Source organism: Microcebus murinus, chromosome 7 (assembly GCF_040939455.1).
Source record: "Microcebus murinus isolate Inina chromosome 7, M.murinus_Inina_mat1.0, whole genome shotgun sequence".
In the NCBI taxonomy this organism is placed as follows: domain Eukaryota; kingdom Metazoa; phylum Chordata; class Mammalia; order Primates; family Cheirogaleidae; genus Microcebus; species Microcebus murinus.
In genome coordinates, this window is record NC_134110.1 from 3,793,680 (window position 1) to 3,821,339 (window position 27,660).

The following is a 27,660-nucleotide window of genomic DNA, read 5'->3' on the forward strand; positions in this document are numbered from 1 at the left end:
TGGCTCTGCGGAGGTCGTATCCAGAGGTGATCATAGGACTTAAACTGACCCGCCTTAGCCTGATTTACACGGATACAATGTCACTAGTATGTAAACCAGGTGCTCAGAGATTCATTTGTTACAGGAGTATTCTTTTCCACTCTCCTTGGATGTGCTGGGGTATGCAGAAGCAGAATGCATCAGAAGGTTAACTCGTGGCGAGCATCAGCAGAGTTGGGGTGCTATCTTCGGGACAGTTTGCTCAGACTGAGACAAGGCCTGATGAATCATCCCCTGGCCCAACACAGCACACCTCTCTTGAGACACCCTGGGGGGAGCCCTGGCTGGCACTAGCTCTGTGGACTTACCTCTCCTGTGTGCCCAGCCAACCACCAGCTTTGGTTAAGGGCTCTTCTCCAGCAAGGCACAAAACTGAAGGCAAAACTGTACCCTGGTCCCATTCTCTATGATCACATCCAGAGCAGGGTAACTGGAGGCTTTAGATGTCCCCACGCCTGTCACCAACAGGGCCACCGAGATCTGGGAATAGCTCTTATCATATGTATATATGTGTTTCCAATAAATTTTGGTTCTGGGCTCTAAGCAGGGCTCTTCGCTGCTATCTTAACTTATTCCTACGTACAGGAGAAGTTAATATTCTTATTGCATGGGAGAAAGCCCTCTGCTATTTGGAGAAGTCATTGGCTCAATTGCACACTTTCCATGAATCTGTTGTCTTAGTCATGGCCAAGCAGCACTCCCCCAGGCCCTTGTGACTCAGGGTCACCTGTTGCTCCGCTACTCCTTCCTTAGCCCCTCCCTGACCAGGGACCAGCTCTGCACACAATCCACACTCCTCAGGTGGGAGCCTCACACAGGCCCCTGGGATCCAGCTCTCCATCTGCTGAGCTCCCCACAAACTCACCTATTGTGGGTGGCAGCCTCCAGTTCAAAAATATCAAAGTCCCAGGATTCCTCATTTTCCATGGCCCGAGCTATCCGTGGTGGGACATCGCGAAGGGAAATGGGAGTGATTATACTGCTTGAAACCTGCTGAATGCCTGCAAAGTGATGTAATTTGGAGAATAAAATTAATAGGCTTTATAACATTAACTGTTTCTTAGGGATAAGAGTACTGTATCAGGGGATGATTGCTTTGCTTCTGAGGTTTTATGACATACTAAGAAATTTCTTCCTGATGAGAAAAATTATTTGAATACTTTAATCTGAAAAAATTATTTTCATCACTTAAGCTAGAATGCAACATCATAGCTAGTGATCCAAAAAACTAAAAGGAAAAACTTACTTTTCGTTGAAAGAACATATTCATTCCCTGATAGTCTTCGCAAACCATCCTGATAAAAATTAAGGGGAAAAGAAGTCATGACTGTTACTTCCTTCTTGGCAACTCCAAGGGGTCCATCGCAGGGGACAGCCCATGGCAGCCCTCTCTAGCAACCCACTGCAAGGCTGCCCTGGGCCCAGCAGGTCCACCCTGTGACCGTCGCTTACTGGGAAGCGTGGCAGCCCAGTGCTGGGAAGAACTGGTCTGGCCCTGCGGGAAGCTAAACTCATGGGCAGGGTCAACACCAGGTAGGTGAGTATGCACCTTCAGGAGAGGTGGTCTGGAAACCCAGTGTTCCTGCTTGCACTCCAGAACTATTCTGGTTTCTTAGGGACAACTTCCCTTCCCCATCATTTTCCTGTCACCCTCCTCACCTAAGGACACCAGGCTTCCTTTGGAACACTAGATCCTTTCTTACCTTCTAAGGGACCTCAATCCTCCCCCCCTTTCCGGCTGACTCCCCTGGGCTCCTCACCGCTGCTCCCAGACCACTATTCCCAAGTCCAGTCTCAGCAGCTCCTCCCCTCCAGGACACTCTCTGCCCCCATCTCTCATTATTGTCACTCCTTGCCTACAGGCTGGAGGAGTTTCTGTCTCAAACAGGCAAGACCACAGTTAGTTATTACCATCGCTGGGAACCACTCTACCTTCTACCTTATTTTTATAAAATCAAGTGACTTTCAGAAAGCAGGAATTGGTAGGGAGGTGAATTTTATCTCTGACCAAGACAAACGATGTCACAGAACAATGGAAAGATCTTTTTTGCATACAGTTGATCTTCCTGTGTGAGAGCTCTATAGCAGGTGGGCTGGGGGTGCATCTAGGACCCGTCAAGAGTCTATGGTACAAAGCCCCTTCTAGTGAAAGATTCCTAAACCCTTCTTTCCTATGAATTCACCCAGATAGGTGTGTGGTGCTGTGGAGGTGAAACTGTGGCCCACACCCGGGAGCCTTTTGAAACACATGTGGCAGGAGAAAGATAGTCTTTCTGTTTTGCAATTTGGTATGTGACAGTGAACATGTTTTTCTTTTTTTCTGCCCTAGTTTTCAAAATCCTTAGTATAACTAAAACATTTCTGTTTAAATAATTTACTTGTAGAGCCCCTAAGCAACACTGGAGAACTAGCTCAGTAGCCTGTCTAGAATATACTCCTCTGTTCTCTGCTCCCAGCTGAGGTCTCCCTAGGAGGTAGGCAGCAGGTAGAAGCTTGGCCAGAGAGCAGCAGGACCCAGGGGAAGGAGGAGTGTAGCCCTTGACTGAGCCTTGCACACAATGCCCTGCTTGCCTCTCCAGAGAGCTCTGTTTAAGCAAATAATTTCTGAGAAAACAAACAAGAAGGGGGGAGGCTCTAACCAGTAGCCAGTCAAATCTACTTACAGACACTAAGGCGCCAACAAGGTCATTGGCGTGAGGATCGTCATCCTTAGCACCGAACTGTGGTGAGTATAATTCAGTGGTTCTTAGAATTTCCAGCACACGTTCTAGGGCCTCTGTCACAGGCATGGGGCTGCTTTCCTGGGCAGCATTGATAATACTGATTACCTACATTATGGAAAGAAAAAAATCTGAGTTTTAAAACCTTAAAAACAATGGGAGAGCAATCCAGAGTCAGACTGGCAAAATATTTAAGGCTAACTTAAGCCCAGTTAAACCGTTCATGTCACACATCCCCTTTCTTCAGAGCAGGCCGCACCACACGAGAATGAGAGTGTTCTTATCATTGTGGGTCCCTGTTTCTTCTCACTGGAAACAGTTCTTGGGGAGAACAAGGGGCTTGTGTGCTCAATGGAGATGGACCACAAACTGCTTCACCTTGGTGATGGGCGCCTCGATCGTCATGGAATGTATCCGGGCCATGGATGAGTGTCGTCTCTGGCTGGACACTGCGGAGAAAGGGGTGCACAAATCAGGGTGTGCATAGCCTTGGACACCTGTCTTGTTGGCCAAGGGCTCGGGGCAGGATGGAGGGTGGGACTCTCCCCACCCTCAGTGTGCTCGGCTGCAGGATGGAGGGTGGGACTAGAACGACAGGGACAGCCCCTGCCCATTCTATAAGCCGGGATTTCCGCATACCCAATTCTGTTCTTTCCCTTCTAGGCACCAGGATGCACACATGCCCCCATGGACTGAACTTCTGATGTCACAGGCCAGGGGAAACAGAGGAAACAATCTAGCAAGTCAAGGCCAAACAGCCTCTTTTTGTGTCTATAACAATAAGGCTTTATGATTATTCAGCTTGCCATTCTCCAGGAGTAAAAATGTTCTGGAAGACAATGCCACATAGGCTCTTTGTTTCACATATGGCAGGAGCAATACATTCAACTCACCAATAACTGAAATACATCAGTTTCTGGTTAAATTTTTTAAGGCATTGTCTAATGCTTTCCACTGTGATGTTCAATTAGGGAAATACCTTAAATGAGACAGGCAGTAACTCTTAGGCTCTAACGTTTGGTAATTTTGTGTTGTTCCTGTCAAGACATGATTCCTTTGAGGTAGGGGGAAGTCTGGCCAATGACAGACAAGAAAAGAATACTTACAGAGTCCTGTGTATCTCTATGAACACCCTGTCCAGCCAAATGCTGCTTCCCAAAGATCTTAAAATACCAGGACTGTCCCACAGACCAATGCAGAAACCTCATTCTACCAACGAAGAAACTGGGCCACAGGAGAGATACCGTCCAAGGTTAACTAATTTGGGGGGTGGAGGGAGGTCCCAAATGCTTTAAATTTGAGACCAACAACACTTAAATCTAAGTTTGGTGACCAGCATAGCGTTGCCAGCTTTCCATTTTACCCAACCAGGTCATTAAACCAAAAATAAAAACTACTATCCATTTTATCACTGTCATAAAAGGATGTATTCTCATTAAAAATGTAATGAAAGTGACATATGCTTACTAAAAACAGTAGAGATCTACTGTATAACATGGAGATTATAGTTAATAACATATTCTATTCTTAAAAATTACTAAGAGTGTGTATTTTAAGTGTCCTTACCACAAAAAAATGGTAAGTAGGTAAGATAATGTATATTTTAATTAGCTTGATTTAGCCATTCCATAATGTATACATATTTCAAAACATGCTGTACATGATAAACATATATAATTTTATTTATAAATTAAAAAATAAATGAATTTGAAAAAAATCAAAGAGTATAAATAGAGTAAGATAAGAAAAAAACAAAAGGTATAAAGACTGTTGTGACCATGTATGCAGAAAGCCCCAAAGAATCTGCAAATGCCCTGCTCTACCCTTGCAGTCAATGAGTAAGTTTATCAAAGCTACTGAGTACAAGGTCAATATACAAAAACCAATTATATTTATATATCAACAATAAGCAATTGGAAATGAAATAAAAATCACCATTATAATATCAAAATCCTTCGATATCTAGGAATAAATCTAATGAAAGATTTGTAATATTTCTATAGTGAAGATGCAAAATATTGTTGAGAGAAAACAAAGATGACCTAAATAAACGGAGACAGCATATGCATGGTTTGAAAGACTTGGTATTATTGAGATTTCAATTTTCCCTAAACTACAGATTCAAGGCATTCTGAAATCCTAAGAGGCGTGTGTTTGTGTAAACTAACAAGCTCAGTCTAAGTGTTATGTGAAAATCCAAAGAACCTAAAATAGCCAAGACATTGAAGAAGAACTATTGTATATAACCAGATATAAAGACTTACTATGAATAATCAATTATGATATTAGTGCAAGCACAGACAAATAGATAAATGGGACAGAATAGTCTAGAAATAGATGACATAGTCATAGCAACCTGATTTACAATAATGGTGCTACTGCAAAAGATGGTTTTATTCCCAATATGGTGATAGCAACTGGATTTCCACAATGGGGGTGGGGGTGTGGGAGAACCATCCTTAACCCCTACCTTCACCAGATATAAAAATTTGAGATGAATTACAGACCTAAAGTAAAAGATAAAACAATACAGCCTCTAAAAGAAACAACAGAATATCTTCATGACCTTGGGATAAAGAAAGATTTTTTAAGCAGCACACAAAAAGCACTACCCACAATTGAAACACTAATAAAATGAACCTCATTAAAATTAAGAACCTCTGTTCATTAAAAAGCACCACTAAGAGAACAAAAGGCAAACCACAGACGACGAAAATATATTTGTGATACACAGATGACTCATATCTAGAATATACAAAGAATTTCTACAAATTAACAAGAAAAAGGCATACAGCCCAATTATAAAAATGGGCAAAAAGACTTGAACGGCACTTCAGAAAAGAGGATATCCAAATGGCCAATAAGCATATGAAAATGTGCTCAACCTCATTAGTCATAAGGAAAATTAAAATTAAAACCACCAGAATGGCTCAATTACTCTGATATGACCAGTACACATTGCATACATGTATCAAAATATCACAGGTACCCCCCCAAATACACACAGCTATGACATACAAAAAAAAAAAGAATGACCAAATGCATTATTCATACAACTATGGCAAATCAACTGCTATCTTCTACTGTTACAGTTTAGAAAATCAACCATAGAATACATAGCAAATGTATTTTTTCCTTTTCTTTATTCCCTGACTCCATTAAGAAGCTCAGAATGGAGTCCAATGGCAGGAGTTGACGGAGAGGGAAAATGGGACACAGGTTCCCAGAGGTCCCCTCCCATCTTGAGAATGGGGGTGGGGTGGGGGGGTGGATGGTGACCAGGGATCAGAATGGGGGAGGAGGTCAGGCCTCCAGGTGCTCAACACTGACGTGGTCACATTCTCTTCTCTTGTCTTTGTCACTCACCTTCACTTGATCGCGAGGCAACAGCTCTGACGTCCAGTGAGCCTTTCCTTCTGTCTTTATGCTTGCCTGTCTGACTATCTGAGGAAACAAATTATAAATCATGTCTTTAAAGAGATTTTAACAACATATTAGAAACATTACTAATCTAAAAAAAATTTTTAGAAACCCTCAACTTTAAGAATCAGAACATGATTTAAGATGCTACAAAAACCAACACAGTGCAGAGAGATGAAGGCTGAGAGCAACTCAGCGTCCCGGGGATGACTTTCTCAGGGTGTTCCAGGGGTGCGCTCATCAACAAGCATTCGCAGAGTCCCGTGCAGAGTGACAACTGGCAGGAATAAGCTCTGGAGAGTTTCTGCTATTACATTTCTGTATCATTGAGTACAATGGTAGAAACATTTTGATCCCCATCTACCCTTGCCCCAGAAGAAAATAATCTTTCACTTATTTTCTGTAAAATATCCCAGGGAGAACATTATCCCAGGGAGACACTGTTTAGGGTAAATGACGGTCCATTCTTCTTCTCTGGTCCTCTGTTTTCTGTGATGGGCACCACTGCTCTCTCTCCCTGACCCCACGCCAATCACTGACAAGGCAGGCTGGCCTTTCTGCCCGTCCCCTCCCCTGTGCACCACTGGGTGCCATGTGTGCTGCCGGGGGCTTTGCAGGCTGCACTGCATATCCCCACTTCCCATGTTACGACCAAGAAACAGCCGCCTTGCAGATGAGCGCACGGCAGCCTGGTGCCTGGCTCAGCTCTTGTCCGCCCCGTGGAAGACTTCTCCTTATCGCCACTTCCCGACCTGGAAGCCTGACTTTCCCTGCTCACAGACAGGATCCAAATGTAGCCCTTAGTACTCCCTCTGCGCCAGCAAGAAGCCTCTTCACTTGCTCTTTGCTTCTTTACCCAGCATAAACTAGACCTCCTCTGTGGGCACTGATGGTGAACTTGTCAAGGTCACCAACGACCCTCCTTGTTGTTAACTGTGAAGGCCACAATTCAATCCTTACCTGATATGACTTGATTGTGGTTCCAGATACAACTGACCCCTCTCTCTGGACACTCCTACTGGCAGAGTCCACGCTCTCCTGGTTTTCCTTCCCCCTCTTACTATTCCTTCCTAGTTCCTTTGTGGTGTTTCCAAAGGTTGTATCCTTAGCAATTTTTCTCCTCTCAGTCAACACCGCCTCCCCTCCCATCACCCCGTCCCCCCCCCCAGATCTCCCTCGCTTGCACGGCTTTCGTGAATCCCTGTGTTGCCATTGCACCCCAGGCCTGTCTCCGAGCTCCGGACTCACATCTGCACAGTCCACTTGGCACCTCTATTTGGATGCTTCTCAGGCAATGCCAATGAACTCATTACCCACAACTCACTCATCTTTTTTCAAATCTGCTCTTCAACCCAGGACACTAGACAGCATCGACCTTTTTGCTTGACCTAGAGATAAGTCGTCTGTGACTTTTCCCCTTCCCCTCTCCTCTCCTTCAACTGGTCAGCCAAATCTATGGATTCTACCTCCTAAATACCTCTTTAGTCTCTGCTCTGCCGCTGTGTGAGCTCAGACACTTGTCATCCTCTCTGGATCCTAACAGCAGCCTCTACATCGACCCTTGCCCCTTTCCACCCATTCCCCACAGGAAGCCAAACGATTCCTCTAAAACAAAAATCTGACCAGATCACTCTTCCAATTAAAACACTTCAGTGGCTTATCCTTGCCTTTAGCATAAGACTCAGACCCCTCGGCGTTGCGTCCAGAGTCCTGTGAGGTCTGGGCACCCTCTCCCCAGCACCAGGAACTATATGACGCATTAGTTTGCCTCCCAAACCTCTATGCCATGATCAAATGGCTCACTTGGGAATGTGCCTCTCCCCTGTCACCTGGTTAACTCTGTTCCTCTTTGAAGATGCAGTTAAGATGCAGTTCAGATATCTCTGCCTTGGGGAAACCTTCCCTTAAAGCCTCCACACTACCTCAACAGTACTGGGTAACAGCCTGCTTTATTCTCTTATCTTCCTTGCCAACTACGAGTGACTTGAGGACAGGGACAGTCTTTTCTCTTTCCCAGGTGACCAGCACTGTGCATGTAACAGATGCTCAAACACCTCCACATTCCTGTGCATAAAAGAAAGTGCTATTAAGTACAAATCAAAGTCCTCTGATTCCATGGCTCCTCTGCTCACAATCTTCCAGCAACTCAGAGATAAAGCACTTCCTGGCATCAAGGACAGGCGTGCTCTGCCAGCGGCAGCCTGCCTTTCATCTCTCCTGTGCTTACCATGCGTGTGCTGCGTCAGCACGACTGCTTTGCACTCTGTCTCCGGAGCAGCCTTGACATCTGCTCCTTCTGTCTGAGACATGACATTGTACCCTCTCCAAACACTCACTCCTTCAAAGCGCACTTCCTCTCAACCACATGCAGTCCGAGTGTCTCCCCTTTCTCTGAGCTTCGTGATGATTAACGACCACACAGCTGCCTGATAAGACTGTGCTACGGACTTACCGTTTGTTTCTTCGCTCTTCCCCCTTTTATTCTACTCAACAAACACTTACTGGGCACCCGCCATGTGTCGGGACCTTAGTTAGGCTTTCGGGATGTGCACATGAGTAAGGTATGGTCCAGGCCCTCAAAGGGGAGAGTCTGGTGGGGAACAAAGGTGGGTAAACTAAGGGTCACAGTGGTAAGTCTGAAGCAGGAGGAGCCTAGAGAGAACGTGGCACACCCTCCTCTGAGAGTAGGGGCAGAGAGCAGAGGGATGAACTGTGTTCTTGGGGCTGCAGCCAAGAGGAAGAGGAAGGCACGTGCAGGAGGGAACTGTTTGTGCAGAGGAGCAGTGCAGCTGGAGAGAAGCAAAAAACAGTGTGTATCGAGGGCAGAGCTGTGCCAGGAGTGCAAGGAACTCAGCAGGCTTTAATCTCTACTTAGACACGTTAAAGTTACTCATCCTCCTGCTCCCAACAGTCCTGTTAAGCTCGCTGCTCCCCCTCTGAGTCCCTGTAGCACTTTATATGAGTGATTCTTTAGTGACTGTCATCCAGCCTGTCTCCCCAGTGCCCAGCTCTCAGAAGTTTCCTCAGGGACACCACAGGAGGAATAAAGAAGTGTAAGGTTGACATCCCAATGAGATTGAAGCTCCTGAAGCAGCACCGAGCCGGGCCTCACATGTGGTCAGTGTTCAACACACACACACTGATCTGAGGCGCTGGGCCTGCCACGGAGAGAACACTAGATGGGCCTCCACGACCAGGGCTGGACTCAGCACCACCTGCAACCTCGTGTCTCTGCTTTCGGTTTCCTGTTCTATAAAATGGGATCCTCACACTCTGTCCATCTTTTCAGTAGAGAACAATTAGCAGCATTGCCTTGACCGGCTGGATATACCCAGGAGACCCTGGAGCAGCAAGGGCACGGAGGGGCATGGTGACCAGTCAGCACCCCTCACACAGCAGCTGCCCCCACACTCACGCTAACCCTATAGCCCTGGGTTGGCTAGGAGGAAGTTGAGGCCCAAGTATCTTAGGTGACTTGCCCAAAAGTCACTCTGCGGGGACCACAGCACACTGTCAGAGCATTTCCTTGGGTGCTGTCAACAGTGCAGGCATTTGTGCAGGGCGTGCTCTGCACCAGGACCGCCCGCCTACTGCCAACTCCGCAGCCCATCTGTGGCATCGGACACCATTCCTACCGCCTCCTCCTGGGCAAGCTCACTTTCTCCAGAAGCAGACCAAACCCCCACTACCTTCCAGTGATCTGTGAGGCCAGGCCCCTCCACGCCAGCTGAACTGGAACGTGTCACGCTACTGGCAAGGCCTGTTGACTCCTCCTCATCCCCCGTACCCTCTTCCTGCTTTATTCTTCTCCACAGAACTCAGCTATGTCTGATACACCATGTATCTGTATTTGTTTCCTTACTGTCTACCACACCCCCTGGTTAGAACGCAGGCTTCTCACAGAGACGCGACACGGCCTGGCATGTGGGTCTATGTGCCGACTTCTGGCTGAAGGAATGAATTCTTCATCCTGCTCCCTGATGCTCCCCTGCCAATCCCTCAAATGTCTGCCACTGCTGGGTCCCACACTTAGGCTGTCTTCCTGCCTGACTTCTGCTCTTCAGGAGAGCTGGCCCAGGGCTGTCTCCAAATGCCACCAGGCACCTCTCCTGGAATGTCCCAGGTACTTCAGATATAGTAAGTTCAAGTCTAAATTTGATATCCTCTCCCTGTGTAAACTTGCTCTTTCTTATTATAATATCTGAGCTGCACTTGTTATTTTAATTAGTGTTATCCAGCAGCCAAGCTAGAAATCGTGGTGTCATCCTCAAGTCTTTTGTCTTCGTCCCACACAGTAAGCTGGTTCCCAAGTCCTCCTGACTCCACTCAAGTAATTCTTGAATCCAGTCTCTGTTCTTCACACTATCCCCATCTTAGACTATCTAAGACTGACCCTTTTTCACTTACCTATTTACAAAGATCCTCGTGGCTTTCCTCTGCTGCAGGATGAATGCAAACTGGCCTACCCCAGCCTTGCCTGTCTCCACACCTTTGTGCATCTGCTCCCCCCTACCTGGCCCCCTGGCTGGCCCCTACTTCTCTTCCAGACACCAGATCAACCTTTATTATCATCATCACCATCATGTGGAAACATCCCCCAGTCTCCCCCGGTGTGGTACTACAAAGTACAGTGTATTCAAATTGTCTCCACCAGACACCAGACAGTGAACTCCAAGTTTATTTCTGTGAGCCGACAGCCAGGCTCAGGGCCTTACCCAGAACAAGTGAAGGTTTGCAAACTGGATAGTTGTCACTACAACCATCCAATATCTTTAGTGAGACACAGTGTCATGTGAAGATGACATATGGGCCAGGGAAAAGGGAGCATGTGCTGGGACTTTATTATGTTTCTGGGTGACCAGACTCCAAGCCTTCTTTTCCATGCCTGGGGAGTTCCAAGGCTTCCCACCACAGAAGACAGCAGGCCAGAGACTCCCTTGCTCCATGCCCAAGTTGGAGCTGGAGCATCAGGTACCCCAGGTCCAGCCAGACAAATGAGTGGTTCCTCCTAAGAATCTGCACTGGAATGAGTGGCGCAAGGAGGTGAGGGTATGAAGAAGCCACGTTGCCCATGGTGGGACAGCAACACCCGCACCTGGACCTCAGCAGGCCGGTGGCATGCCTAGGGCAGGGGGGAGAGCTGCCCAGCTTTCCGTGGTTCCCATCCCCATTTTCCAAAGCTGGTTCTAGAGCTTTCTTGTCCAATCTGTAAGCAAACCTATTTCCTTCCAAAAAACTCCTTTTTGGCTTAAGAACTGATTTCTGTTGTGTCTAACCAAGGACTTTGGTTGATCCATGGCCTATAAAGCTCCACCTGCCCTCCTGAGGCAAGACAGCCAGCTGGGACTTCTGGATGTAAAGCTGCCGGGAGGGGAGGAGACTGGACAGGCAGGTGGCCCACATGGGTGAGATGTGAGACTCCTACATGAGTGCTGCTCAAACGAAATGACCAGACGGCCCGGCACGAATGCAGTCTGGGAGATTCTTCCCTGGCCTAACATTTCCGATGACCATGTCACTTGGCTCTGCCTCCCAGTCCCAGTCCCGTCATATCCTGGCTGCCTAATTCTAGGCTGTCATTGAACTTTTCTGAGCCTCAGTTTCTTCCTCTGTAATATAAATGAATGTAAATAATAGCCACACTATTTTCTAGGGCTACTCTAAAGAATTAAAAAAACAAAAAACCCACACCAAAAACAAGTAAAAATGCCCCGTGGGCTTGCAGGGCAGGGCTCTTGTAATAGGTCTACATCTGCTGTTTCGCCCGATTGCTCCATCCCTGCAATTTGGCTTCTACCCTCACCATTTTCCTGAAGGTGCACTTGTACACGTCACAAATGAGCTCCTGGATGCAAAAGCCAAAGTTCCCATCCACCTCTGGCTGCGTACTCCCCCACTCCTCCCTCTGTGTGATTCAGCTCTGACACCTGCGATGCTTCCAGCTCTCCCAGCCCTCGGCTTAGGTGACACTCTCCACGCTTCACTCAACACGTCTCCACGAGTTCATGCATTTGAGTTGACTGGGTCTCTCCTACAGGCCTCAGCCCCCAAGTGCTCAGGTCCTTCGACTCATAAATTAACCTGGGGATCAGGGAGAGAGATGCTGCCACGGGGCTAGGAAAACACGCTCCCCTCACTGTGCCAGGCAGGCCAGTCAGAGGAAGAGTCTGTTTTCATATTTTTTTCTCTAAAAACTCAGTGAACCCTAAGAATAAACATGGGGCACCATACCTGTATTAGTGTCAGACTGAACACATTCAGATATTTTCTCAGCCTAAAAATGAATTTTAAAAGCCATTAGTTCCGATTGCTTGGAAATCTTGCTGGGATGCACCTGGGGTCTGGGGCCCTCCTTACTTACCTTATTGTTGCTGGTGCACACTCGGATAATGGACACATAGTGTCTAATTTTTCTGCAAGTAGAAAACTATGTATTACTTCTCTCCTGACTCTAATTTGATGTATGTGTCATTAATTTTTCATTATGAAAAGAGCACCTCCCTTTCATAATACATATTAATAGAATGCTTTGAGGAGAGCATTTCTATTTTTTTTTTTTTTGTGGCCAAAACCACCAATAAATAAACAAGAGTTTACAAACATCCTTTGGCATCTCTGTAGAAGTGACTTCAGTGAAAACAACCAAATTCCTCCCAAGTCATCACAACAGATAATAAAATATATATATGGTTTTTGGAAATGTGCTGCATGTTAACCAACCAGGAACCTTTAGTTCCTTAACATGTTTTTATTTTCACAACCTTTTATACCGATGCCTTTCTCTTCAAGCTCCAACAAACAGTTTGCTCATAGTCACTCATGGCCACAGCCGCAGGCAACACTGGGGCCAAGGTTCCCACTGAACTGGGCTAGAACAGAAGTCTCACAGAAAGCGACCAGGGCTTAGCTCAGAAGCTGCTGACTCTTCTCATTTATGTATTGTTTCTTCCGTTTTTCCCTTTTATAATCAAACCCCTATATATTTATCACAAAAAATTTGGAAAGGACATAAAAAGGCAAAGAATCAGAACAGAGGGCCCACTCAGATCCGTGTCCTTGAGGCAATCGCCAACTGGCAGCAAAGCCTGGTGACAAAGCACGTGAGCTGTGCGGTCAGCACCGAGGTCTGTAGCTGATTCTGCCACACGCCCGCGGCAGATCCCGGGCCGGGCCAGAAAAACCTGATCTAAGCCCCAGTTTCCTCATCTGTCAAATGGAGATGAGTGCAGCACACCCTCACAAGGCTGTAGTTAGCATGAAATAAAGTGGCACCTACCAGGGACAAGCGCCTGGGCAGGCGGCAACACTTACTATAACTGCCACTGCCACCCTTCCTACTATTTTTTCTTTCTTTCCTTTTCATGATTGAGAACATATATTAGGTAGGATTTTACATTTTACTTTTTGCATTTAACATTATATCATAAGCTTTCTCCTTGTCATTTAATTTTCTATGATCATCATTTCTAATGCTCGAATATTTTACTATTGGGTATTCTACAATTTATATTCATAACTTTTCACTTTCCATATTATTTAATATAGGTTCTGAGACAAAATGAAATTTTTAAGTTCCTGATTATGCTGATTTCCAAACTACAGTTACATCTGTTTTATATAAGAATTTCCATAATTAGTATTTTTAAAAATTTTATCTAATTTGATGGGCCTTTTGCAGAAATAACACATAGCCTATCAAATTAGAGAGAAATCTTTTAAATATAAACATAAGGAGTCTATGAGTTAGCTTTTTTTTTTTTTTCCAAATTCCTGGGCTCAAGCAATCCTCTTGCCTCAGCCTCCTGAGTAGCTGAGACTATAGGCATGAGCCACCACGCCCAACTAATATCTTTTTACTTTTTGAGGATTTAGAGTCTTGCTACATTGCCGAGACTGGTCTGGAAGACCTGGTCTCAAGCAATCCTCCCTTGCCCTCCCAGAGTGGGACTGCAGGTGTGAGACACTGTGCCAGGCCTCCAGTCAGCATTCTTGTAACACAACTTAATAAACTGACATTCTGACTTAAATATAAATACTTAGCCTCTTGTGAGCTGAACCTCCATGCAGCTTAAACAAGACAGTCCCGAGTGTGGTGGCTCTGGGCTGCAGGTGGAGGGTCACACTGTAGCCATGAGGAAATCACCAAGGAAATGCCACCCTGGAAAGGCCATTCTGTAATGACACCTGACCTTATGACAGTCTTTACTTTTAAACTCTTGCAAACAGTTCTTAACTTACTTAAATATTCAGAGCAAATCTGGCAATAACCCCACACTGGTGTGCTGACGGACATACTTGTATTTTTCCACTTACCCTCCCTGTCCAAGGACAGGTATTATCTTCACATTTTGTTGTACATTATCTCCGTTTTTCTTTTTGGCGCAGTAAACTCCTTGCCACTCCTATAAATGGAATGCGAGCATCATTATACTGTGTGTTAAAAACATAAACCTAAGAACATCTTCCACTTCAGTTTCCATTCAGGTACCATTGCTATAGCAATCACGTCGAGAACATCCTGACCTCAAACCCAATTTGGGGTAATCAGACAATTCTTTCTCAGCCTCCAAAGTCCATCTCCTCCTGGGTTGCTGACAAAACTCACATCAACATAGTCTAAATGGCCGTATGTTTTCAGTGGCTACCTGCTGGCAAGAAGGATTCTGAGCCCATGAATCAAGAGCTCTCCCCCTCAACGCCTCTCAAACTGCCATGTGCTACAGTGCAGGAGGGAGTGTGGCCTTTGCCCTGTGTTTGGGAGGGAAGAATCTCAGGACTGGGGCTGGGAAGGGGCCATTTCATGACCACCACCATGGCAGGTTGCTACCAGTTCCTCAGTCTGAACAGCTGGAGGTCCCTCTGGGATGCTTGAGGATTTCAGTCCCTCTGCAAGTAGGGTGGGATGATGAGGTAATGGCCAGGACCCAGCTCAGGTGAAACAACAGATGCGATCTCAAAATCCAGAACTGCAATCATGTTAGTTGTGCTCTCCTGGTGCTTTCAGACAGGAACTGCAGCCTGGGTGAGCAGGCCTGAGCGGGACAGCACCGCAGCAAGAGAACAGGGCTGTGGTGGCCCGTCTAGGAGAGCCGGGGACAGAAGTGGGTTTTGTCACCATCCTAAAAGATTCTGAATTCCTCCAAGAAGACACTAAGGTCCCCTTAAGCTATGGAAATCCCTAAAACCCACTGTAGGATACTGAATTCCTAGAGTGTTCCATAACCTTCTTGACATACCAGAGTCGCCCAGGACCTGGAGTTGACCAGGCTGGAAAAGGACCACCAGGGCGGCCTTGTTGGCTTAGCTGAAGTCTCCTGTCCAGACCCTTACTCAAGATCAATTCCGAAATCCTCAGTGCTTGGAGCACGGCATCTTGCATGCGAATGCCAATGGTAAGACCCATCTTTAGACTCCTCTGGGAAAGTGGATCAAAAAGAAACCAGGAGACGCTGATAGAAGCAAAGGATGACTACTGATGGTTCCTGATATAATTCTGAAAACAATAGGCCCCAAAAGAGGACTGCATCAAAAAACAGCAACCGAGCCCACTTGAGTGCTTAGCTCACATGGGAGCAGAAGAGGGGTGCAGGCCTTACTCAGTACAGTACCAAGGGGAGCTCAGCCGGGAAAGAGGCCTGTGGCCAAAACCAGCAAGGACTGAACAGGGATCCCTAGGCAGGAATGAGGAGGCTGTCTTCCATATCCACAACTCACACTATGTCAACTTTAAAAGGCTTCAGCAGATAGGTCTAAGGATTACTTCTGAAGCTCACTATCAAGAGAAATGGGAAACCGATTGTGATGTTAGCAAAATTCTGTGAATACACCAAAAACCACCAAATTGTATACTTTAAATGGGTGAGTTGCGCAGTAGGGGAATTATGTCTCCATAGAGCCGTTACATAAAAAACAGAGAGAAAAATATAGGTGATCAATTTAACCAATCCATTAGCATTTTAAAAAATACATTCAGGATTTTCTGCTCTAGTCCTTTCTGAATAGACCAAGTCCTTTCTGACCAATCCCAAGCCAAGGTATAACTGGTCATTCCAGCCAAGCTCCACAGTCCACCTATAGTAGCAGAACAATTTAACTTCCTTGGTTTGGGTAACAGAGTCACCTCTAAGTTTTCTAGTCACCAATGGAAACAAAAAATATTAATCATAAATATAAGATTTCGTTCCTAAGGATAGGAAAAGCACTGCCTCAGTATGTTGTCACGCAGATGAAGTTGGGTAGTGCACACAAACTCAGCACAGTCCTGACACGAGGTAAACATTCAGTAAATAGCCTGGTTCGGGCACACATGGATTTGCACAGGCCTCTCTCCCAGCCCTCTGGGCTCCACTCAGAACCCCCCTTCTTTTTTTTTTCTATTTTTTTTTATTTTTTTCTTTTCATTTTTTTAACGTGAACAGAAATACAGAAAGAACCCCCCTTCTGTCCAGCACAAGCCATGCCCCACGCCGGGCTTCTCTGGCTATTACTGCAGTCCTTCTTGGCGCCCATTGTCTTGAGAATTAAATCATCGGCTCCAGCTGTCCTATCCCCAGGGCGTGCACATGGTAAACAATCCAGGAACACTTGGGGCTTTTGTGTACTGAATGGGAAAAGTAGGCTGAGGTCAACTATAGCATCCTGCCTGCCAGGCTAAGGAATCTGAGCTCTATAGTGAGGGAGCAACACGACCAAATGAAGATTTAGCAAGACTAATTACACAAGAGTGCACAGCGGACTGAGCGCAGGTGGAGGCTCCTGGGACTTAACTGGATTCAACCACCATAACTCCAGGGTGTGGGAAGAAGGCCCTGAGCAAGGCCAGGCCCAGGCAGTAGATGCTCAAAGGCAGGGGTTTATCAGCCGTCAAGGCTTGATGATGGATTTGATGGAGAAGATCAAAGGGCAGGGAGGAATCAAAGCCATTCCAAGAATCTAAGTGAAAACACCTGTGAGGATGGCCCATGAGCAGAGATGGCAGGGGCTAGAAAAGAGACCAGGGTGTTTATGGGAGATGAGAGAAAATCACTGTTAGACAATTTAATTTCAAGGTGGCAGCAGGATGTAGAACCAGACATTAGAAAACAGGCTGAGACTAAAAAGAGAGGTGTGACTCCCACAAAGAGCAGAGAGACTTCAACAACAGAAGAGCCAAGGGACAACAGCAGGGAAAGGCCAGATCCTGGTAACCCTGGGGGGATCAGAGGAAAGAAGGCAGGAGAGGGGCCGGCAGGGCAGAAGCGGAAGCAGCAGCAGCAGGAGCAAAGGAAGGGGTGAGTCTGCGGAGCTCAAGGAGTCTGCAGCTGCATGTCCTCATCACAAATGGGCATCTGAGCAGCCACACTTCTCCAGCACTTATGACACGCCAGGGAAGGACAACACAGTGTCTGAGGGAGAAAAATATCAAGATTCCTAAAAGAGAAGAGACAGTGTGAGGCTTGGGCACCTATGGGTTCTAGAACCCTGGCAGAGGAGTCCAGGGGAAGGAGAGAGCAGAGCGTGAAGGCTGTGCACAGTGGCAGAAGGGATGCACAGTGCGGCGCTGGCAATCAGGTGCTGACACCTTCCCCTTTCACCTGACAAAGGAACCACTGGCTGTGGAGAGTAGTAAGTGTAACATTCTCTGCTTGAATGTCACCAGAATTTCTCTTCTGCCCCCAGAAATATCCAACTGAGACACCCAATACTTAGACTCCAACCCTGCAGCGCCCCAGCCACTTCCTAGGGCTCCGGCAGCCACTGTGGCCCCAGTGGATGTCTGAACTCTCCTTACCGATCACAGCATCTGTGTTCCACGAGGCCTTCCACTCCCCGACAAGCCCTTCTCCCTGGAGACCGAATTAGAAAGGCTATACATTCTTTCACCTCAAACAACTGGCCAGGTAAGCAGCCTGTCCTGCTAGTGTTGCCAACAAACCAGCAAGTTACTGGCAAAGGACAAAGGGCTGCTCTCCCCAAAAACAAATAATCAGGCTCCCAGTAAAGCAGTACAGGCATCAATAATATGATAATCTTTCCTAGTCTTTGCTCACAATAAAAAGATTTTAGAGAAAAGGTCTCCTATTCACCTTTGAGGGCCCAGCAGAGCGAGGCACTGCAGGCACAGAGCTGGACGCATCCCAGGGCTGGGACGCCCCACAGAACACCCCTCCCCTGCCTCCACTTGCCCTCCTCAGCGAGAGGGATACACAATGACTCAGTGTAGGTGTTGCCAGAGCAGGTGCACAAGGGCCATCCTGGGTCATTCCCCGCTGAACCTCACAATGAAACCACTGGCTACCCCAGTGGCAGCAAGAAACCACAATGCCAGCCTGAGATGGCCATGACAAAGCCCCTCCCCTGCTGCTGTGGTCTGAGATGACTGCTCCTCTGTGGCCTCCTTCTGAGGACATCCTTCCCAACCACAGAAGGGAACACACGCTCTAACCCGTGTAGTGACCTGAGCACCCAAGGGCCTCTTCGTCCACATCAGCCTTCATTTCCCTCTTTCCAGGGGACCTTCCACTCCCTCTAGTAAGAAAAACAACATCCTTGACAGAAAACTTGAAGGCAAAATAGGACTTGAGCAGTGCCTACTTCTGTCATTATGCTGTGTGCATCACCGGGCCGCTGCAGAGAGCCGGTTCTTTCCCTGTTCTCATTTCAAAACAATCTCGTGGCTCAGGGCCATGGGCAAAACAAAGGGAAATGAGTCCACTCACAGTGTCTTCAAGGGGCCCAACCCAAGTGGGGTATGAGCTCCGCAGAGCACCTGCCCTGGGTAGGCTGCTTATTTTCTGCTACGGGACAGGCCCTGGCCAAACGCCACAGGGAAGGGTCATCACTCTCACCAGTGCCTCCATAGAGTCGTCCGCAGGACCATGGGTCACCAGTTTTTCAAATATTTCACACAGTCAGGTTAATAGTTTCTACCCAGTTTTCCAAAACGACAAAAAGCTCCGCAAAAGCACAGCAGAAAGGATCAAGAATGCTCGTGAAAAGCAGCAGACTCTTCCTTTCCATCCTATGGTAACCCTGAAACAGTGAGGTGCTGGCAGAGGCCGTGGCACAGAGAGAAACACCTTTTGGACTGAGCCGGACTTCCATCTACCTGCCCCTTCTTCACCATCATGAGGGACCTTCTCTCATCACCACACAAGGGTTTCTTTGTCTGCTTCCAACTCTCAAATATGCACTCTCTAAGGCAAGAATTTTTGTTTTGCTCTTTTTTCTATACTGGAAGCTAGCACCGTGCCTGGTGTTTAAACGATGTTCGAAGAATGAAGGAGGCTCAGAGAACTGTTGGGCTCAGCTGTGTCTGAGAATGTGCTGCCTCCCTGGCAGTCCTTTACCCAAAGCTGTCTGTCATCATCTGCTGCCTAGATCAATTACTAGAAAGATCAACTTACTCACTTGTTACAAAGACAAAAACAATCACATTATGTGTCAATTTAAGTTTTCACTTAAATGGGAGATGAGAGAAAATCACTGTCAGACAATTTAAGTTAAGGTGACAGCAGGATGTTGAACCAGAGCTTGGAAAAGAGGCTGAGGCTAAAAACAGAGAGATGAGACTTCTACACATGGGGCAAGAGAGAGACCTCGACAACAGAGGAGCCTTCCGAGGGACAGCAGCTTACTGGCTGAGCATATTATATACTTAATTGGCCTTAGTTTCCACATCTGCAAAATGGGGATAACAAGGATAACACTAGCCTGGGCTGCTGGGAAAGAGTGAGGCTGAGATCACCTGCAGCGCTCAGTGAACATTAAGTCCTCCTTCTCTGTAAGGTGAAGGTTAAAAGGCACTGAGTTCTTACTTACCTTGCCTATCTTGATGCATGAATTTATAGCATCCAGCAAGTCAGCCTTCTTTTCATTTATAGGCACTTCTCCTAACTCCTTCCCTATTAATTCGCCTGCCTGATAGCCCATGGTTGTTTCAAATGCAGGATTTGCATACTGAGGGGAGACAAAAGAAAAAACATCAAGTGAATTAAAAGTCATTTTGAAATGAGGACAATCAAGGGTCTTTGTTTTCTCTCCAGAAAGCTCTGAAGCCTGGACTTCACTGTGGCAGCTACAAAGCCATAGTGGACCACCCCCGAGAGAAATCTGGAACCTGGAGAAGGTTCTGCTTGGGTGATACTTGGCCGGACTTTCTGCCATGTTCTCCTGAGGGGCGAGGAGGGGAGCAGGCCCACTTCCACCTCAATGAGCGCAGAGGAAGGGATCTGCACAGGGATCTGCCAGAGGCTGCTACGACAGCGCCCCAGACTGGAGTGTGAAACATGCAGGCAAAACACCCCCTCCACGCACTGTCTGACTTCTGCAAGTCACTTAACCCCTCTGAGACTCAGTCTGCTCATCTGGATAATGGGAATGAAACACATCTCTTGCGTCTTTCCCACAGTTCAAATGCATAGTGAAGGGAGATAAAAGTAAAAAGATCAAGTGAATGTTGATGTGTGTGGAAAGCAGGCTATGAACCAGTAAGTGCATTTATAAATGTAAGGCTGGTTAAGTTTCACACAGGACCAGAAGAGGAGGAGGAAATGTTTGAGAAAACTATGTATGTGCTAATGATGATGATAAAATAATTGATACTATTTATCAAGGTCTGTTTTCCTTGATAGACACTACAGTAAGTACTCTACATCTCTTAGTCCTCACAACATCCTTATGAAAGGTAGACTGTTGTTCTTGCTGTTACTTCCACACGCACAGATGAGAAAGCAGATTCAGTCGGGTTGAGTAACTTGCCCAAAGTTGCTCAGCCAAGGCAGGGCGGAGCACAGGCCCATCTGTTAATAACACCAAAGCCTGTGCCCTCGACCACTGGCCCATGTGGCCTCTCAGGGCACCAACTCCTGAGTGTCAACACCATCCATTCTTTAACAAGAAGTCACAAGTTAGAGTAAAGTGAAGGACTAGAGAGCCCAGAAGTAAAAAGTAGAGCTAATTTTCATACAAACTGGCTGGCACAACTGTTTTCCTGGCACAACCCCCTTTTTCGTTGTTATCTAAGGGTACAAGTAAGTCACTTATATAAACCTGATTTGCTAATAATGGGTACTTTATTTACTAGGTCTGTTATTTTTGAAACTTTTAGTTTATACTTACAGAAATTTATTAGAGACAGCTATCTTCCAAAACAGTGAGACGTGAAAAGTTGCAGACCTTCTGGTGAGAGCATTCCCCCTACTCCACCTGTGCACCCTCCCCACTAATCAATGATCCTTTTGAATAAAAGTCTCTCCTCACTAAACACACAAACCAGTGAGAAATACTGAATGCAAATGTGGTATTTCTACAGACATTTTCCAGCACCTTAAGTAACTATTAGTATCTTTCCTTATCTATGTTATTTCAAATTATATTTTTTATTGATTTTGTTCTAATAATCCTTTAGGAAAAAAATTGGTCTCTTGAAGTTGAAAAAGAAAAAAAAATCCTAAAAGTGAAAACAGAGAAATCCAGAAAGACAAATTTCTAAAATAACAAACCTGTATAATGTGGTCTTCATTTGTAATTTCAACTGCTTCTTGACTTTTCTCTAATGCAGTGAATATTGAGTTACAAGCCCTTTATGGGTAGGAAAAAAAAGTACTGATTAACATAAATACTATAAAATCTAATACGATCTTGGGGTATTACATTAACTTATTTAAATGTGTTTTGTCTGATGTATAAAGAAGGGGGAAACTATTAAAAAGCATAAAGAGGAAATGAATACCCCACCAACCCTAGCACCTTGGCTCATGACCGTGTACACTGGTGTATTTTCTTCTACTGCGGGGAGCAGGGGGTCAGCTCCTCAGTACTGTGGGACCCTGGGCAAGTGACTGCACCCCCCTGAAGTCTTCCCCTCACCACTGAAGAGTCCTTGGTAGGACTGACAGAAGAGTCTAGAACACCACATATAGTCTAGCGGTCAATTGTTTGTAGCTATTATTTTAAACAAATTATTTTCACAAAAGTATGGTCATTGGAATGACTAGCTTTGTTCCCTATTTTCTGCACTTAGCCTTCTACTGTGAGCATTTTCCTATATCCTTAGTGTATGCAAACATTTTTAATTACATAAGTAACAAATGTTTATTGAAAAAAATTAGAAAAATACAGATAAACAAAAATAAATGGGACACTATACCACACCCACTAGGATAATAAAAAAGACAGTTAATAACTTGTTGGTGAGGAACCCTCAAATACTGCTGGTAGGAATGTAAAATAGAGCGGCCCCCTTTTTGGGAAAATAGTCGGGAAATTCCTTAGATGGTTAAACGTGGAGTTATCTTATGATCTAGCTATTCCACTAATATGTAATATCCCCAACGGAAATGAAACTATATGCCCACACAAAAATGTATACAGATGTTCACAGCAGCATCATTCAGAATAAGCCAAAAGCAGAAACAATCCAAATTTCTATCAACTAATGAATGGATAAGTAAAATATGGTATATCCAGACAATTGAATATTATACAGACAAAAAGACATAAAGTTCCAATATATGCCATGACATGGATGACCCTTGAAAACAATACACTCAAATGAAAGAAGCCAGTCACAAAGGACCACATAGTACATGATTCCATTTATAAGAAATGTCCAAAATGGAAAAATGGAAAAATCTACAGATAGAAAGTACATTAGTGGTTGCCTAGAGCTAGGGTTAATGAAAATGTTCTAAAACTGTGGTGCACAACTTTGTGAACATATTAAAAGCCACTGAATATATCTCAATAAAGCTATTAAAAATAAATGAGATCAAATCATGTGAAGTCCCAACACCTGGACATATCAACTGATGTTCTAGGCATTTTCTTATATAAACACATATGTAACATGTATTTACAAAAACAGGATCATACTCTACAGTTTTAAAATCTGTTTTCTCACTGAATAAGGTATATTAATATCTTTCCATATCAATAATTACAGTTCTTTATCATCACTTTTAATAGCTAGATAGTATTCCATTATAAGATTATAGCATAATTTATTCAATAAATTCCCTATGATTACACATATAGTTGCTTCTAGGTTTTTTTCTTATACAAGAATCTCCCAAAGAATGATTAGGAGATTCTTTTGCCTCAGAAGACAAGAGAAAAGAAAACCTTTTCTTTTTGATTATTTATGAAGTGCAGAGATAATTCTAAGTATAAGAATAACAATGCTTTTATACATTATTCCTAGTATTACTAAATTATCTCATTAAATAAGACAAAACAGCTTAGCCAATAAAAATTAGAAAATTGGCTCCTTTTTGGCATGTTAAAATCAAGAGATGGTATGTGAACTACACCTCAGTGAAGTTTTATTTTAAACAACATTGGGCCAGCATGGTGGCTCACACCTATAAGCCTAGCACTTTGGGAGGCTAAGAAGGGAGTACTGCCTGAGGCCAGGAGTTTGAGACCAGCCTGAGCAACATAACAAGACCTTGTCACTACAAAAAATTAAAAAATTAGCTGGGCATGGTGGCACACACACATCTGTAGTCCCAATTACTCAGGAGGCCGAGGCAGGAAGATCACTTAAGCCCCGGAGTTTGAGGTTACAGTGAGCTATGACAATGCCACTGCACCCTAGCCCGGGTAACAGGGCGAGACTCTGTCTCAAAAAAACCCAAAAAACAATGGGAAGTAAGTTCCCACCTCTGATATAACAAGCTTGGAGGAGATATATTTCTGAGAAGCCCTACCAGGTTTTATCATTCTAACTTCTACAGATCTGGTAAATAAAAAATGTTAAATCATTTTCATTTGCATTTATTAAGTAAGGTTGAACATCTTTTCATATTTACTGGCCATTAATATATCTTGTGAACTGCTTGAGCATGTCTTTTAAAATTTCTTTTACTGGGTTGTTCCCATTTTTTAATTAATTCATCAAAGCTCTTTATGTATTTATGTTATTAACCTAATGTCTGTTCTATGTTACCAATATATTTTTCCCAGTTTTTCATTTGTCTAAATTTTTAAGATTATGTAAGTTTTCTTTTTTAAACTGTAGATAAGCTTAACATTTTTATGTGTCTAAACTGATTCTCTTCCTTTATGGAATCTGGCTTTTATGCCACGCTCAGTTTAAAGGGACTTCGTCATCAACCATTACATATGTCCACTTATTATACTTTTTAGTACTTATGCAGTCCTAATTTTTTACATTTAAGTCTTTAATTCATTAGTATTTATTTTGAGGTAGGGTGTGAGATTGGGATATAACTTGACTTTTTTTCCAGTTAGTTAATCACTTGTCATAATTCCATTCACTGAAAAGTCTTTCTTTCTCATGTTGATTTAAAATGCCATATTGATCATATACTCCTAAATACATTCAAATCTGTTTCTAGACTTTACATTCTATCACAATTTACTGGTCTAACATTAACATTTAGTTGCTTGTTACAGCTACTTAGTGCTTTTTAATATCTGGCAGAACAAGCCTCTCTTAATTTCTCTCAGTTCTTTAGCCCCACAGCCACCTGCCCTTCATAGTCTCACACCTCCCTGTAAGGTGACGTCTCCATGTGGCCGCAGCGGGAGTACGAAGAGCAAAGCATGATGAGCACCGACAGGTAAGCAGCAGATGGCCACAGAGAGCTTACAGGCTACATTCTGGAGTTTGGATTTTTATCTTGAAGGCAGTGGCCCAACAGTAACATTGAAAGGAATTATATGTTATTAAAACTTCTATGTGGAGAATGAAGAAGTGAAGACTAGATACAGAGAGACTAATCGATGGTCTCAATAACCCAGGTAAAAGTAGACAGGGACCTAAAACTAAGAGAGTAGCAGTAAAGATGAAGATAAGTAGACTTCAAAGGTACTTAGCAAGTAAGATCAATAAAACTCGGTGAGTGACTCAATTCAGGCATGTGCGTAGGGAGACACAGGGGTGTCAGTCTAGGAACGCAGTTTGGATGACGGTGTGTTCACTAAGCTTAGGTGTGCAGGAAGAAAAGTGCTGAGGTGACAGATTTAGAGATGGGGGAAAGACAATGACTGCAGTTTTGAAAATGTGAGTCACAACTTAAAGAACCATTTTTGCCATTTGCTGCTTATGAGATCTTGGCTGTAAGTTGGTTAACCTCCTTGGATCTCAGTTTCTGGTTCCTGATTAAATAAAATAACTTCTAATATCACCACCTTTTCCAAAATTCTACTCTCTGAAAGAAGGTGGTAGCCTAATTCACTGTGGGAATGCTGCAGCCAGGCTGGGGTGGCCCAGGAGTAAGGAACAAAGCAGGCCCAAGGGCAACTGTCCACCTCAAGTTTCCTTACAAAATCTGGCCACACACAAGAACTCTGTAACCACACTTGCCTTCAGACATCTCTGCTGAGCAGCATTTCCATGCCTTTGCCTGCCATTTGTTCATTCCATCTATGAAGTACTTTTCTTCCCTATATGCGGAACCCTGCACTGTTCCCTACCGACCCTGATACTCCCATTCTGATCTGCTCTTCCCTGCCCTGGACGAGTACAAACACAATGGTCCAGTTCCCTACTGGTAAAGGAAATGTTAAACAGTGGGACATACAAGGAAGAAACCCAGGATAACAGGGATCTGCTGTTATCCTTTTCCTTCTGTCAACCTAATATAGTTTTACTAATATTTCTGCTTTTCTTGCTCTACAAAGTACTAGACATCCACTCATTTCACTTAACGCATTAACTGCCACGTGAGTTATATCTAACTCACGCTAGCTTTGAGCCCAGGACCTCATGGAGCATACGTAACTTACATGTCTCTTTACCTTGGGAGCTGTGTGAATTATTTTCCAAGTTGCATATAACTCACACACAGAAAACAATAAAAAATAACAAATTTTTCATTAAATTAGAAAATATCATTTTGTTTTTGAAGTTTTTATTCTATTTTTGTAATAAAACACTGGCCCCAAGGAAAAAATTTTTTTCTAGTATGGAAGTCAATGTGTGAAAGGAAAAAAAAAAACCTATTAAGAGCAAATGCTAAAATGTTTATCTTAGAGAAGAAAAAATGTCACCTATGATGGAGACAACCAATGTTAACAGGTTGGATGTGTGTGTACATTAACGGTAGGGTTTTTTCCTTAGAAAATGAAAGAAGTAATCCGGTATATAGTTTCCTAGTCTGACTTTTTTACTTAGTATTATTTTGGGGCCTCATCTTTAAATGTGAGTTTCCAATCACTAATGTGACCCATTGTTAGACATCCAGGCAGGCTCTAGAAAGTCAGTGTCAGGAGAGTTGCCACTTGGTCCCCTACAATCCTATTTGAGTAGGAGGCCAGTTATGGCCAAAAAGTAACTCCCACAGCCAAGGTTCTCACTTGCCACACTCATGTGGCCTGGAGGGCTTTCCGTAAGTGGCAGAATTACCTGAGTTTCAGCTGTGATCGCACCTCTCCAAACTCCAGCTGGAGCAGTTCATTGTAGCAGGCCATGATGTTGGGGTTTTCAATATACCTCTACAAACAGAAAAGGGAAATTTTTGGATAAACAAAGGTGCTTCTTTAAATAATTGTATGTGCCAAGAAAAATAACTCTTCTAAACAAACTTCTCAATTTGGCAAATGAAATCTCAAAAAAATACTTTGTTACCATTAATGATGAATAAGAGGTGAGAGAGAAAATTTATGGACACCAAATTAGTTTTTTAAAAAATAAGGTTTAAGAATGCTTTTCTTTCAGTACCTTGAGTTGAGAGCAATTTGGTTGTTTACATGTCACTGATAAAGCAGAGGCCAGAATATGTAGAGGAAGAAATTTATTAACTAAATTCCTATCTATATTAGACTTTCAGAGTATATTCAAGAAAAATATTTTATCCTCTTAAAGTCATTCAAGGTCATGGTAAGCAAAAATATGCTCACATTTCCATTTGCACCTCTACAGAGGGAACCCCCACTTGGGCAACATTTCCTACACTGACCTCCAACAGCGGCACAGCAAAGCCAACAGATGGTTATCTTCCACAGCAGAGGTACCGGCAGAAGCCATGGATTTGCCCAGTGTCTCTTATTGCTGTGGACATTAAGTATTTCATGTAATAACCTTTACATAATGGAAACATCTCATGACAGAGCAAACCACATAGTTCTGAGAAGACGGACCCATTACAGTAGCAAATCACATATGCTGTGAAGACATCTCAGCAGTCACCCGTGTTCTACCACCGAGGTCCACCCAGATGCAAACACATGTGAACATCACCCCTCCCCCACTTCTGTGAAGAGCTGTTTGATTTTACCTGCACAATAAACGGATAACACTCCACCTGACTGGGGGGAAGCAGCGGACTAAGAGGCCTGGCCTCTGCAGGCCACTGTCTACAAGCCCCCGCCAGACGGGAAACAGGGAATGGGGCCCCTCGAGGAGTTCCTTTTACCGCCATCGTGAAGGCAGATGCCCCGTTTGAGCACTGATCAGGGTCTTGTCTGGGTGTCAAGCAACCTAAGAAACCAGCCCTAGCTTCACGCCTTGAAAACTGTATGGTCTTAAATTGGG

The 27,660-nt window shown here is 44.5% G+C and overlaps 1 protein-coding gene across 1 annotated transcript in view; it reads right to left on the reverse strand.

Moving 5' to 3' along the window:
- The window catches only part of PDE8A (phosphodiesterase 8A), a 120,016-nt gene that overhangs the window by 20,316 nt on the left and 72,040 nt on the right, over positions 1-27,660 (reverse strand). Inside the window, exons 6-16 of the mRNA XM_012763248.3 lie at positions 26,533-26,621; positions 21,662-21,740; positions 19,980-20,117; positions 14,493-14,581; positions 12,541-12,592; positions 12,411-12,453; positions 6,126-6,203; positions 3,138-3,208; positions 2,703-2,867; positions 1,286-1,334; positions 905-1,040 (exon numbers count right to left, since the gene is read on the reverse strand). Of these exons, the coding sequence (XP_012618702.2) occupies positions 905-1,040; positions 1,286-1,334; positions 2,703-2,867; positions 3,138-3,208; positions 6,126-6,203; positions 12,411-12,453; positions 12,541-12,592; positions 14,493-14,581; positions 19,980-20,117; positions 21,662-21,740; positions 26,533-26,621 (989 nt within the window). The remainder of the gene's footprint in view (positions 1-904; positions 1,041-1,285; positions 1,335-2,702; positions 2,868-3,137; positions 3,209-6,125; positions 6,204-12,410; positions 12,454-12,540; positions 12,593-14,492; positions 14,582-19,979; positions 20,118-21,661; positions 21,741-26,532; positions 26,622-27,660) is intronic.